The following is a 13,173-nucleotide window of genomic DNA, read 5'->3' as shown; positions in this document are numbered from 1 at the left end:
TGCAGGAAGCAGGTAAGAATTTTCTACATCGCTCAGTAAGGCAGCAAAAACTTCAGAAATAATGTATTTTTTTTTTCTGTTTAAAGGGATAAACTGAATGCTACCGATCAAAATCCAGTCATCACATCTACTTGCACTTTGGGAATAAGGGGAAAAAAAGCCAGGTCCCAGGAATCCCTGAACAAAATTTCTGCTCAGAAATTTCCAGCAATATGGCAAGCCCATTCTGCAGCAATTCTTTATGACACCTTCATGATAGACCACAAAGTACAATTTCCCAAAATGACTCACAAATTAATTATGCTTGTGAGCATGGTGGTTCTTCACAGCACGTTTATAAGTGGAAAAACCACATGTGAACGGCGCCTAGTGGAGGAATGGCATACACATCCCTCGTCATATGTGGTGAATTGGACACTAACAGGAAATATTTGCATGGACTTCTATGGAGATTGCTGGTTTGGAGACGGAACTTCTAAAATGAATACTTCAGGCAATCAAGTCGTTCCCCAGATTTGCCCTTTGCAAATTCAATTAGGAGACATCCTTGTCATTTCTTCTGAACCATCTCTTCGATATCCAGATATAAATCTGATGAATGTTTCTGAAGTATCATTCATTGACTGTCTGCAAAATACCACAGCTGAGGATCAGTTACTTTTTGGTTGCAAACTAAACGGAATGCACACTGTTAATCCTAGGTGGCTGAGTGTTGGGACACACTATTTTATCACAGTAATGGCAAGTGGTCCAGCCCTTTGTCAGCTGGGACTTCGACTAAACGTGACAGTAAAAGAGCAGTTCTGCCAGGAATATCCGAGTTCAGAATTTTGCTCTGGACGTGGTAAATGTCTTACTGAAGTTTGGAGCAAGACATACAGCTGCCATTGTCCGCCTCCATTTTCTGGAAAGTACTGCCAAGAACTTGATGCATGTTCTTATAAACCATGCAAAAATAATGGCAATTGCATTAATAAAAAAGAAAAATGGAATAAACAAGGATATGAATGTATCTGTCTCCCACCATTTACAGGTAAGATGATCTTTTTAGATAACATAATTCTATTAAAATAGTAAAACAGACAATTCATCAACTGTTACTAAAAAACTGGATACATTTTGAAAAATTGAGTAGATATTTTAGAATGGGCTAAATTTGGATTCCAGGCATATAAAAATCCTGCCAGGCATTCTCTAAAATAAAATTTTTGCTTATTTAAAGATATTTTCTTAAAAACATTATAAGTTTTAACCTATTTTCACATCTTTCCCCCAATTCACTCTTAATGTCTCATTTAAAAAATTAAGATTATCAGAATAATATGTTTTATTCATTAAATTAAATTCCCAAGGTATTTGGAGCAAACAGTTCTGGGTGATAAATAGAAATAAAATGTGGATCTGAGTTGAAGAAGACAAGGTAATATGTTATTGGGGGGAGGGCACTGAAGTCACTTGGGAGAATCAGAGAAGAGGTAGCTGTACCAAAAATCCTGTTCGTGGGTGTTAGCTTGGCACCTTTAAAGTGATGACAGATCAGAGTAACAAGGAGGGAAAGAGCATGATGTAATTATTAACTGGTGATAATAAGCCAAATGAGAAGCAGTGATTAGGAAAGGTTGTGAAAGGAAGATATTTGATGAGTGGCTGAAGCCAGAGGAAGGGCAACCTGAGCTCAAATGTGAACTCTGTTGCCTGAGTTTGAAGCGAGGATTTAAGAGACATAGACTATTTCTATTTGAAAGTTTACTAGGGAATTTGGGTCATTAGAGGAAAGTGAAAAGAAGCATTGAGAAATGTAGGGAACATTTAACGTTTGGGAACATGTGAAAGAGTTTCTCTCAATGACAGTTCAGAGACCTGGGGTGGGAACTTACAGAAGTAACTTACAAAGGCAAGACAAAGATTATTAACAAACAAAGGGAAATACCTGGCGTGTTAACAAACAATGGGCTGTCAACGGCAGGATGAAAAAACACAGAGCGAAGTAGTGGTGCATTTTGGTCACGACTGGGGAAGGAGGGTGGGCAGTTGATAGGACTAGAGTGGACGAGGCTTAGGGGTATAACCAATTTTGTTGGACAGACGTTAGGCGTTTCAACAACGTTTTCCTAGTGTGCCTGGGAAGACTTCATTGGAGCCAGAGTTGAGGAGACTGTGTGATAAAATGTAACAGAAGACCTCTATAAACCACTGTAGGCTGCAAAATTCACCTCAGCCAATCATTCAAGAATAATTTTAGACTCTCTAGTAGGGAAGTACTGAGGCCATTTCAGACATTAATCCCAGCAATATCCACTGAACATCCTGTCTGTATAACTGGGATTGAATTCTCATTTGACTCTGCCGGCATTGGTGATAAAAGATGAAAATGACCCCGACACACAGTATATCAGACAATTAAAATTAAGACAGGTCTGCAGAAAAATTAAAGCACTCAAATTTATGCTGTAGGGTGAATGAAACAGTAATTATAATTGAGAGCTTGTAAAGCACACATTTTTTTTTAACCCGTGCAAAGAATTTTGAAGAATATCTGTCCAGAAAATTTCTACCCCCTACCATTATATTAGCTGGCATAGATATAATCACATACCATGGAATATTATTTCAGTGATTTTATTGTTAACTGCATGGAATGTTTTGGGGGTTTTTTTCCCCAGTGTTTTTTGTTTACATATAAGAAACAGAGCAGTAGATAATATTTACACAAAATAATTAAATTTTAAACACCATAGAAGTACCTGATATTATTTATTTTTAAAACATTGAGCATATACCATGATGCCACTTTAGTTATAAACAATGAATGACTTTAATTTTAAATCTCAGAAGATACAGAAATGTGTAGAATTACCGAAGAAACTGAGAAGGTTCTCCGTGTTAGTATACTAGTGTTGTCATAACAAAGAACCCCGGTTTGAGAGGCTTCCACAACAGAAATTTATTTTCTCAAAGCTCCAGAGGCTAAGTGGTCACAGTCAAGGTGTCAGGAGGACTGGTTTCTATGAGGCCTTTCTCCTCGGTCCATAGTCACCCATCTTCCCCCTTTGTCTTCATAACCCCTTTCCTCTGTATATGTCTGTCTCCTTCTCTTATAAGGACATCATCATATTTGATTAAGACCCAAGCTAGTGACCTCATTTAACCTTACTTAACCTTTATTATTTCTCTATTATAAGACCCCATCTTCAAGTACAGTCACACTATGAGGTCCTGGGGTTAGGATTTCAACCCAAGAATTTGTCACAATTTAGCCCCTCACATTCACTTGGACTGAAACTGAACATGACCAGTTGTACATCCTACTGTTACCTTAATTTTTTGTATGGAAATATCTTGGCAGTCAATTATATTTATATAATATAATTATATTTGTGAGCAAAAACTGCTCACAAATCAAATTAAGAATTTTATTAGAATGCCAAATTTTGTGCAACTGCTTTTTAATTAAATTGTGTTTAATTGCAGCAGCCAAATAACTACATCCAGAGAAAATAAACTTATTTAAGACAATAGTCTTTCAGTGAGAACAGTTGCTCAGCATTAAGGATGCTGGGAGCAATGTTAAGTCAGTTAAAAAAACAAGGCAGATGACTGAATGGTTTTCCTTGGCTCTAAATGAGTGAAGAGATATTACCAACACTGTTCAGTTGTTACTTAAAGAGTCAGTGCCAACTTTAGCCTCTGTGCATAGTCTGCAGGAGTCAATTATAGGGGAGGATTTGTTTTTTAACACCTTTATTGTGGTATGATTCCTGTACAATAAACTACACATATTTCAGATGTACATTTTGATGAATTTTGATAGATGTACACACCCATGAAACCACCACCCCAATCAAGATAGCTAACATTTCCATCACTTCCCAAGAGGTGCAATTTTCACATTCCCAATTTATCCCTTCCCATCCGCTTTATCCCCTGGTAACCATAAGTTTGTTCTCTGTGTCTGTGAGTCTGTTTCTGTTGTGCAATTGTTTTGTAGTGATACCTGTCCACTTGTCATGCCCTGGTATTTTTTAGGCACATTCCCCTCTATAGGACATTATAAGATGATTAGTTACATAGGAAAATATGCTGTGCAAGGTTATGGCTTTTGATAAAGTAAGAGCATGAAAGCTTATACAAGTGGGATTTGGAAAAGTTGATAAAGCAGAAAAGAAGTGTGGAATTTTCTTTTTCCAAATAATTTTAGATAGATTAGATTTGATTAGATTTGATTAGATTTGATTTGACTTGATTTCACTGTGGAAAGAACACTTAATATGAGATCCATCCTCTTAAGCAAAATTTTAAGTGTAAAATATATTATTTTTGACAATAGGTACAATGTTGTACAACAGATCTCTGGAGCTTATTTTTCTTGCTTGACTGAAACTTTATGTCCTGGTTCCTGGTCAGACGGTATAATACTTTCACATTTTCCTTGTTTGAATCATTACCTTGGCTCAGTGGTAGGACTAAGATACAATATATATTTGATTATGTCACTTTAAATTACCACTTCACTGCTACTGGTGTATGTTGAAGAATTGGTACTTACATATATTAATATTATCTACTTTCAAAACATGATTCACATATTCAAATTATCATAAAAATTAACTAAAGCTCAAACATCAGCAATCAGAAAAATGTGTGACTATTATACTATGTGTACAGAGGATGGAAAAGCTGATGTCAAATTTACTGGAATTAATTTTCATTTTAATTTAAATATATCATCATGAAGTGCTATTTCTTAATTAGAATTTCAGTTTTCAAAAATTTAGTATTATTTGTTATTAAAGAATTTGGGGGAAATTGATGACCATAACTAACTATATAGATAGAATATACATATTTTAATCTCATTGAAAAATTAATTTTCTTTTATTTTTATAGTCATAAATTGCTCAGAAATAATTGCCCAATGTCAACCACATGTCTGTTTCCATGGAAACTGCAGCATTGTCACTGCAGATAGTTTCATTTGTGAATGTGAGGAATTGTTTTTCAGGTAAAAGTGCACGTATAAATTTATATACATGCATACACAAATGATTTTAATGGTGTCATTTATTTCAAATTAAACTTGGGACATTTTATTTATCCTGAAAAATACAAGTTTAATGGTTCTATATTTTGACTGTTTTTAGGGGTAAGTTTAATTAATCAATTTGCTTAACAAATGTTTATTCTGCTAAATATGTCATAATATATGAAGCGTTTGGACACCAGTTGACCAGTTTTCACCATGATAAAATAGAGTTTATTCTTAGGTACTAAAATATGTTTAGAAATAGTGCATATTTTGCACATAATTTCATTATAAGTAACATATTTCAATTATATGTAACATATTTCCTTAGGTAACATGTCATTACAGACAAATCCTCTTTTCAGAAGAGCAAAAATGTTTCATTCCTCCTCAAGTGAATTGAAAGATGTGAAGTAAAATCATTGTTTAAACCAATACTATCTCATAGATTAAATATTTAAACGATGAAAATGTGTTAACCATCCACATCTCATTTTTGAGCTCTTCTACAGCTCCCTGTTTCCTAGAATATATAGCTCATCATCAGTGTGTGTGTCCCGCTCCATGACGTCTTTGGGCAGTGGTGTCACCAGCCACAATTAGACACCTAAAGATTCATTTTGTGGGAGTGAAACAAAGATACATGACTCCTAAACTGCAGAGAATGGTGTTTCCTTGCAGATCCTTCCACCTAACCTAGCGGAGGGAGATTTGACATGTTGGTAGAACATATCAGCCACTGCCAACAGTGGGAGGGGCTGGTAGCAACACAGGCAGTAAGAACTCCAACAACTGTTTTCAAAAAAATGTTTTCGGGTCTTCTTTTATTTTTTTTTTTTTCCCATCAGGTCATCTCTCTCCTTGAGATAGGCTATGCATCACAAGATGTTTTGTAATAGCTTATCATAGGCTGCAGATGTACGAAGACCATATAATATATCTACCAAACTGTGGCATTTTTTGAGCAAAAGAGGAATCTAAAAGCAGTTGTAAATACATAATATTTGAAATATTCATTTATTTACCAGCAAGTTAGTTTCATTAAGTAAGCAGACATATGAAGTAGTCCTATCCAAAAATTACTTTTTGACATAAAATTCTTCCCAAGGAAAGTATTTGTAACTTGCAAATCAAAAGGACATTTTAAAACATAATCTATATTGATTATTTAGACATTGTAAAATAATACAAGCAGAAACTATGTTTAGCCAAATTTATCTCTAATACTAAGTTGCTAGTATTTGTCTTATTATTTTAATTTTCATAAAGCTATACCCTCTTCAAAGTTGATTTATGATTAATAAGTGTGAAGTCATTAATGCCATCGATTGACTTTTCTCTGCTCTTAATTGAGGATGTTTTCACTGAACACATGTTGAGGTTCCTGTTAATCTTTAAGGGAAGTCTGCTAAATGGAAAGTGTTTTTCATTCTATTTTTGTATAAAATAAATTGATTTTAAATTGATAGAATATTTCCATAGGGGTTACAGTTTTATTCTGTTCAGAATTACTTTTTGACCAAAATTTTCAAAGAGAATCTTCATGAAACAAATTATCTCCACATATGATTTCTTTGAATGTTGGGAGAAACTTGGGTACTGCCAAGCTGTAAGTCTTCTCAATTGATTTCCATTACATTCTAGCACATAAAATTGTCTATGAAATACAAGATCCTCCTCAAATGTTGCTTCTCACAAGTCCAGCTTTCCAAAACACAGTTTATAACATTTATCTTGAGAACGTTTACATTTATTGAATTTGTTGTGTCTTCATTGTATTGTGCAAGAATAAGTTTTAATGTCCTTTTTTAAATGAATACAACTCTTACTTTCAAAAACTGTTTTTGTGCTTAATTTATTATTTTTTTTAAATTAAGTGCTTATGGCTGATATTGAACAAGATGCAACCCAATTTTACAGGGTTCTCTCACCAAAATACCAAGACCTCCCAGAGACACTTGGATTTATTTTCAGTCATTCTTCACAAGTTTAAACGTTTCTAAAACTCAAATGTTAATAGACAGCAGTGAGAGAAAGCACATTCTGCTATGTGACACTTTTTATTTTTTCATATCAGCTCTATCATAAAAAAAATGTATTTATTGTCCTACAAATATTTCAAATTTGTAAAGTTTGCAACTATAGATTCTATTCCAATTGTGTAAACATAATTAGTTTGCTTTTAAAATATGAATTTGTATGAACCACAATAAATTCCAAGTATATTTTTCCATCCTTTTCTCAACTTGATCAAACAATGTCTGTATCATGATAAACTTAACAATATTTATAATTTTAGAACAAGAACTCAAATAACTTTATCTTTGAACATTTTTATTGACTTTTCAATAGCATTTTAATATTTAATGTCAGATGTATTGCCTTCAACAGAATAAACTTGTAAAGTTCTATTTTTAATTCAATGAGTTGGTTGGAAAAATCAAGCCTATTATTCAAATGAAGGGATTTTCTTTTTGAAGCCTCTGATTTTACAATTATTAACCTGGAATCTTTTAACTTTCTGTGAATTTATTCTACTAATTGAGCCTACACATTTATAATCATTTTACTTTGTTTTATGTGTGGAGAAAATCTCAAGAGAATATGTGTGAAATAATTTTGGGATAGTTATTTGATCTAAAGGAAAATACACACTTCACAGAGTGAAATGTAAAGATACCTTCTGCATCTACACCTAAATCTTCAGAAGCAGGGAGTCTTCTAAAACAATTACTAACTTTTTTTCCTTGAAAATTTTTCCCAAGAAATGGGAAAAATTAATTTTTTAATTTTTAAAAATTATGTGTGAAGTGTAGTTGATTTAAAATGTTAGTTTCAGGTATACGGCAAAGTGATTCAACTATACATATACATACATATATATTTTTCTTTTCAGATTCTTATTCATTATATGTTATTATAAGAAATTGAATATAGTTCCCTGTGCTATACAGTAGGTCCTTGTTGTTTATCTATTTTATATATAGTAATATGTGTCTGTTCATCCCCAACCTCTAGTTTATCCATCCCTGCCCTTTCCCCTTTGGTAACCATAATTTGTTTTCTATGTGCATCAGTCTGTTTTTGGTTTGTAAATAGAATTTGTACCATTATTTTTAGATTCCACATATAAGTGATACCATATGATATTTGTCTTTCTCTGTCTAACTTACTTCAGTCAATATGATAACCTGTATTTCCATCCATGTTGCTACAAATGGCAAAAGGCATTATTTCATTCTTTTTTATGGTTGAGTAATATTCCATTGTGTGTGTGTGTGTGTGTGTGTGTGTGTGTGTGTATCTCACATATTCTTTATCCAGTAATCTGTTGATTGATATTTAGGTTGTTTCCATGGCTTGGCTATTGTAAATAGTGCTGCTGTAAACACTGGGGTACATTTTTTTTTCAGATTTTAGTTTTCTCCAGATCCTTTTAAAATAGATGCTGATGGTTCTTTAACTAACATGTGTCTTCTGATTTCATATCGTCAGTGATGTCACTACACTCAGTGGTGAATCATTAAAGTGACATAGTCTAGGGGCAAATTCCATATTCATGCCTGACTTTCTAGGGAAACATAAGTTTGAAACATACTTTTTAAATTTAAAAGTGTAAATTACTTTGGATATTATTGCATTTTAAGTATTTATTGTAAAATAAGAAATAAATATCAGTACAGAATAAAATGTGAAGGGTTATATATTTATACCAAGGGCTTGCAAACTTTTTTTCTGTAAAGGATCAGAGCCATATGTTCTCTATCACAATGACTCAACTCTGCTATTGTAGTGTGAAAGCATCTGTAGACAGTATGAAAATACATGAATTTTGTTATGTTCCAATAAAAATTTATATGTAAAAATCAGTGGAAAGTCATATTTGGCTCCCAATTTAGAATTTACCAACCCCTGATTTATATCATACAACAAATGACCAATTCTGTAGCAAGAATATATAAACTCTCTACAAACTCTATGACAGGAGTATTTGGCCTCAGTTTGTGTCTCATATAAAAACTGGATAAAATCCGTAATTTCCTGTCGTCCCACTGAACCAGCTTACTTCCCATCAACAGTTTTCAGATCCTTCTCCTGCTGAGATAAGAAGGAGGCAGCTGTTTGTGGCAGCTAGGTTTTCAAAATCCACAAACTGCCCTTAAATGAGAGATGTAATACACTTTGCATCTGAAAAGGACTGAGAAAAGAGGTAGGTTATCACTGGTAAACTTTCCAATTTGTCCTCATGTTAAGATAAAATAATACTGCTATGTCCTAAAAAAGACCATGGCAGAACCTAAAGTGCAAAACAGAGAGCTGTCAAACCCACGTGTTTACTTTCATGCTACTGTGAATAACAGTACTTGGTTAGAAAATGCAGGACAAATGGTAACTTGATAATTGGGGAGAACTTCTGTCTCAGCAATATTGCGTCTTTCACTTCATGTGTTAAACTTTCACTTCATGTGGACAAAACAGGATGATGACTCTATTTAAAGGTCTAGTTACTGTAATAGATTGGAATATTTTTTGGTACGCACGGTATCATTCTTTGACTTAAAGCCTTAGCCAAAAATGTACAGGAAGCATCACATTTTTGAAACTTACAAAGTATGTATGCATGCATGCATATGTGTGTGCATGTACCAGCCATCTGTGTACGTATGCATCTATCCATCTATCTATCCAGTGATCTGAGATGTATTTCCTAATTAGTTTCTTCAAAAACTTTAAGGAACTAATAAATGTATAATCTTTTTGACCACTGTGATGATCTGTACATATTAATGTATACGATCTGATATATGAAACAGAATTCAGAAATAAGTTGAGAGTTTGGTGTTCCAAAGACTCATATTAAAAGTCAGAAACTTTATATCTCCAGTGTCCTATCAATTAGTTATTATTACATAAATTAGCCTTTATGTCAAATTTCCATTGCTCTTGAATTTCACTTCAAACTGAGAATTTTGGAACTCATGTCTTTTGGGAAGTTATAGCTATCATGCTAGAAGCAGTTTAACAACCCGCAGCGAATGCAAATTTAAATCAAGACTGCGGCGAAATAAGGTGTGGAATACACCAATCCTATTTTAAAACTAGTGAGACTTGAGAAAAAATATATTCCTGTTTTTAGGGCACCTCAAATATTGTGATAAAGTATGAATAAGAATAATTAGTTATGAGGTCAAACAGAAACCACAGACCTTATAAAAGCAAAATTAAGAAGTAAAGGTCTAATCTAAAGCAGTATAAAAATGTATTCTTCTGAGTAATTCCTAACTTGAAAATGTTATATAAGATTTATGTATCCATTATAAAGTGATTTTCTCTAACTTTATAACTTCATAAGGTTTATTCCATAAAATTTTAATGTATTTCTGAGCAATTTAAGGAACCAGTAAAATTTTCATGCTACATATGGTCAGTTCTGGACTTATTTTCAAAACTTTTCAAATATGATTTTGATATAGGAATAAGTGATTGTCAGAAAACAAACTCTCAGTCTCAGCTTAGTACTTACTTACAGCTACAAAAAGTAATTTTAGTTTCAAGAGTCAAGAAGGCTTATTTGCAAGGCACACTGTAATCTTTGTAACAAAGTTGAATGATTTTTGGAAACCATCCATGGCATTGGAGAAATAATCATTTTTCAGGTTGTAATAACCTCAGGTGTCATTCCAACAAGTAACAAGAGGTCTAATCTGATTAATGAAGAATACTATGACATTTAATTAGCAGTTTAAAGCAGAAGGTAGGCAGAATATTTCTCAAGATAGAGTAAATTACTCCATCTTCAAAATCCCTACCAGTGGGTAGAATTTGTGAAGAATAGTATTTTGTTAATGGGGAAAGCTAGCAGGAGTTAAATCAGACTTAACTTTCTTCATTCTTAATAACTGAACTTTAATCCTGTTTTGAAACTCAGTTCTGATAGAAGTTGGAAAACTAATCTCAGTCAATTCTACCCTACCTTTAACCCCCTGCCAGGTAGAGAATTGAACTAGTCCTGTAAGTGTAATTTGTGAGTATTGTGGATAGTGAATCATGTTACACGGGCCAACAGGCACTCTACAGGTGCAATCAACTCTACGGCATAGCATTCATACAATCTGGAGTTAAAATTATGGCAAATATTTACACTGAATGATTTACATGATTTTTTTTAGCTTTTGACCAGGAAGGAGCCGATGTCCTTTACTCTGGATTGTTACTATTTTTACAATTGTCAAACCTTATTTTATTTTATGGTATTTTTCTTCCTGATTCTCCAGTCACTGTGATCATTACCAGCACTGATGGTGACCTGTAGTCTAAGCACTTCGTAACCCACAGTTACACAGCACTAAACAGCAAGGGTTCTCTATCCAGTCATTGACATTGATGATTTCCTTCGCTACCCTTCTCCATCCCAATAAAGGACTGAAGCTTCCTTTGTGTCTTCTGGGATTTTTTTGTGCCCTTCCATTCGTGGTATATCCTTCTTGACTGATTGGCAAAACAGTGCATCCAAGTGCTGCGGATCCCACTTCAAACTGTCTCAAGACAAGTTGTGAGTCTACTAATATCTGGTATATATTATTCATTTAGTAAGTGGTAATCATTGATAATTATGAGATCTCAGGATGATCACAAAGGTTTTAATTTCTCGTGTTGGTGAATGAGAGCATAAACTGATTACAAATGAAAAGGCTTGAATGTCCAACAAGGCATTTAATTTACCTAAAGTTATGAAACGTGTATGTTGTCATGCTAATTTCAGTGCCTCTTGTTATTATTCAGCAAATAGAATGCTTATTAAGTACTATTTACTATGTGTTTTTCCTTTTATAAGAAAACAAGCCCATGAAATAGTTAATCTCATCTCTGTTTTCACTTTTTGAGGAAGTGGTGGAAATAGAATCAAAACTTGGACGATTTTCCTCTAGTGATACTGATCTCAAGCCAATGTCCTGCTGTGTCTCTGGTGACAAGCTAACTAAATAGCAGTGGCACAGTGTCAGCGCAATTTGTGTAGGCTCATCGCATCTAGAGACATTGAGAAACACGCTTACTCACTTTGTCTTCTTTAAGTTATCTGTTGATCTGTAGAAAACCGTTATCTATCCTAGATAGAAGTAATTAGTGGTATACGTGTATTACAAATGCTTCTTTACCTCTGTCACTTGTCTTTTTCATCTTTTAATCCATGTATTTTGATGAGCAGATGTTTTATATGTTGATGAAGTCCAATTTATCATTTTTTTCCCTTCTATGTTTTGGTGGGTATTGTGTTTCTTTAGGTAACTTTAGCATATCTCAAATACATAAAGATACTTTCCGATATATTCATCTCAAAGATTTACACTTTAGGTTGATGATACATTCAAAGTTAAGTTTTGTGATTCGTATAATGTAGGAATCAATGTTCTTTTTCTTTTTCACATAAAAAAGATCCAGTTGTTCAGCAGAATTGTGGAAAACTCTCCTTACCCATGAATTTGCTTGGCATCTTTGTCAAAAATCAATTAAACATACACATGTGTCTGTTTCTATATTCTCCATTCTGCTCCATCGATCTATTGATTCTCCCTTTAGCCAATAACACCCTCTCTTGATTAGTATAGATGTATAATGAAACCTGAGGTTATGCAGTATGAGTTTTTTAAACTTCTTTTTTCTTTATCAAGATAATTTTGGCTAACCTAGATACTTTGCATTTCCATACAAATCTTAGAATCAATTTGCAAATGTACCTAAAAATTTCTGCTAGCATCTTAATTTGGACTGGTTTGAACGTACCGTTCAATTTGAGGAGGATAACCACTTAGCAATATTCGATTTTCTAATCTATGAGCATGATACATGGGTCTAATTATTTAGGGTCTTGACAATCTCTCTTGGCAATATTCTCTAGCTTTCAGGGGAAGGGACTTGCCCATTAAAAATAATTTTGTTAAATTTATTTTTAAGTATTTTAATATGCTTGGTGATAAGTATAATTATTTTTATATTTTTCTAGCCATTTGCTGTTATATATATAGACATATAATTAATATTTATGTTACCTTGTGCCCCGTCTCTTAAAAATGAAAGGTATAGTCTTGCTACAAATGGCCACATATGTAATATGAATATTGGCTTATTTTGGATTCAGAATGTGTTCAATT

General features: G+C 33.4%; 1 protein-coding gene across 1 annotated transcript in view; it reads left to right on the top strand.

Moving 5' to 3' along the window:
* Positions 1-282: 282 nt before the first annotated feature.
* Positions 283-13,173, top strand: part of EYS (eyes shut homolog) — a 1,182,030-nt gene continuing 1,169,139 nt past the window's right edge. The window contains 2 exon segments of the mRNA XM_031455943.2: positions 283-1,033; positions 4,888-4,993. Of these exon segments, the coding sequence (XP_031311803.2) occupies positions 283-1,033; positions 4,888-4,993 (857 nt within the window).

The sequence above is a fragment of the Camelus dromedarius genome, chromosome 6 (genome assembly GCF_036321535.1).
Source record: "Camelus dromedarius isolate mCamDro1 chromosome 6, mCamDro1.pat, whole genome shotgun sequence".
In the NCBI taxonomy this organism is placed as follows: domain Eukaryota; kingdom Metazoa; phylum Chordata; class Mammalia; order Artiodactyla; family Camelidae; genus Camelus; species Camelus dromedarius.
The sequence above is the reverse complement of the archived record's forward strand: the minus strand, read 5'-3'. Positions and strand labels throughout refer to the sequence as shown.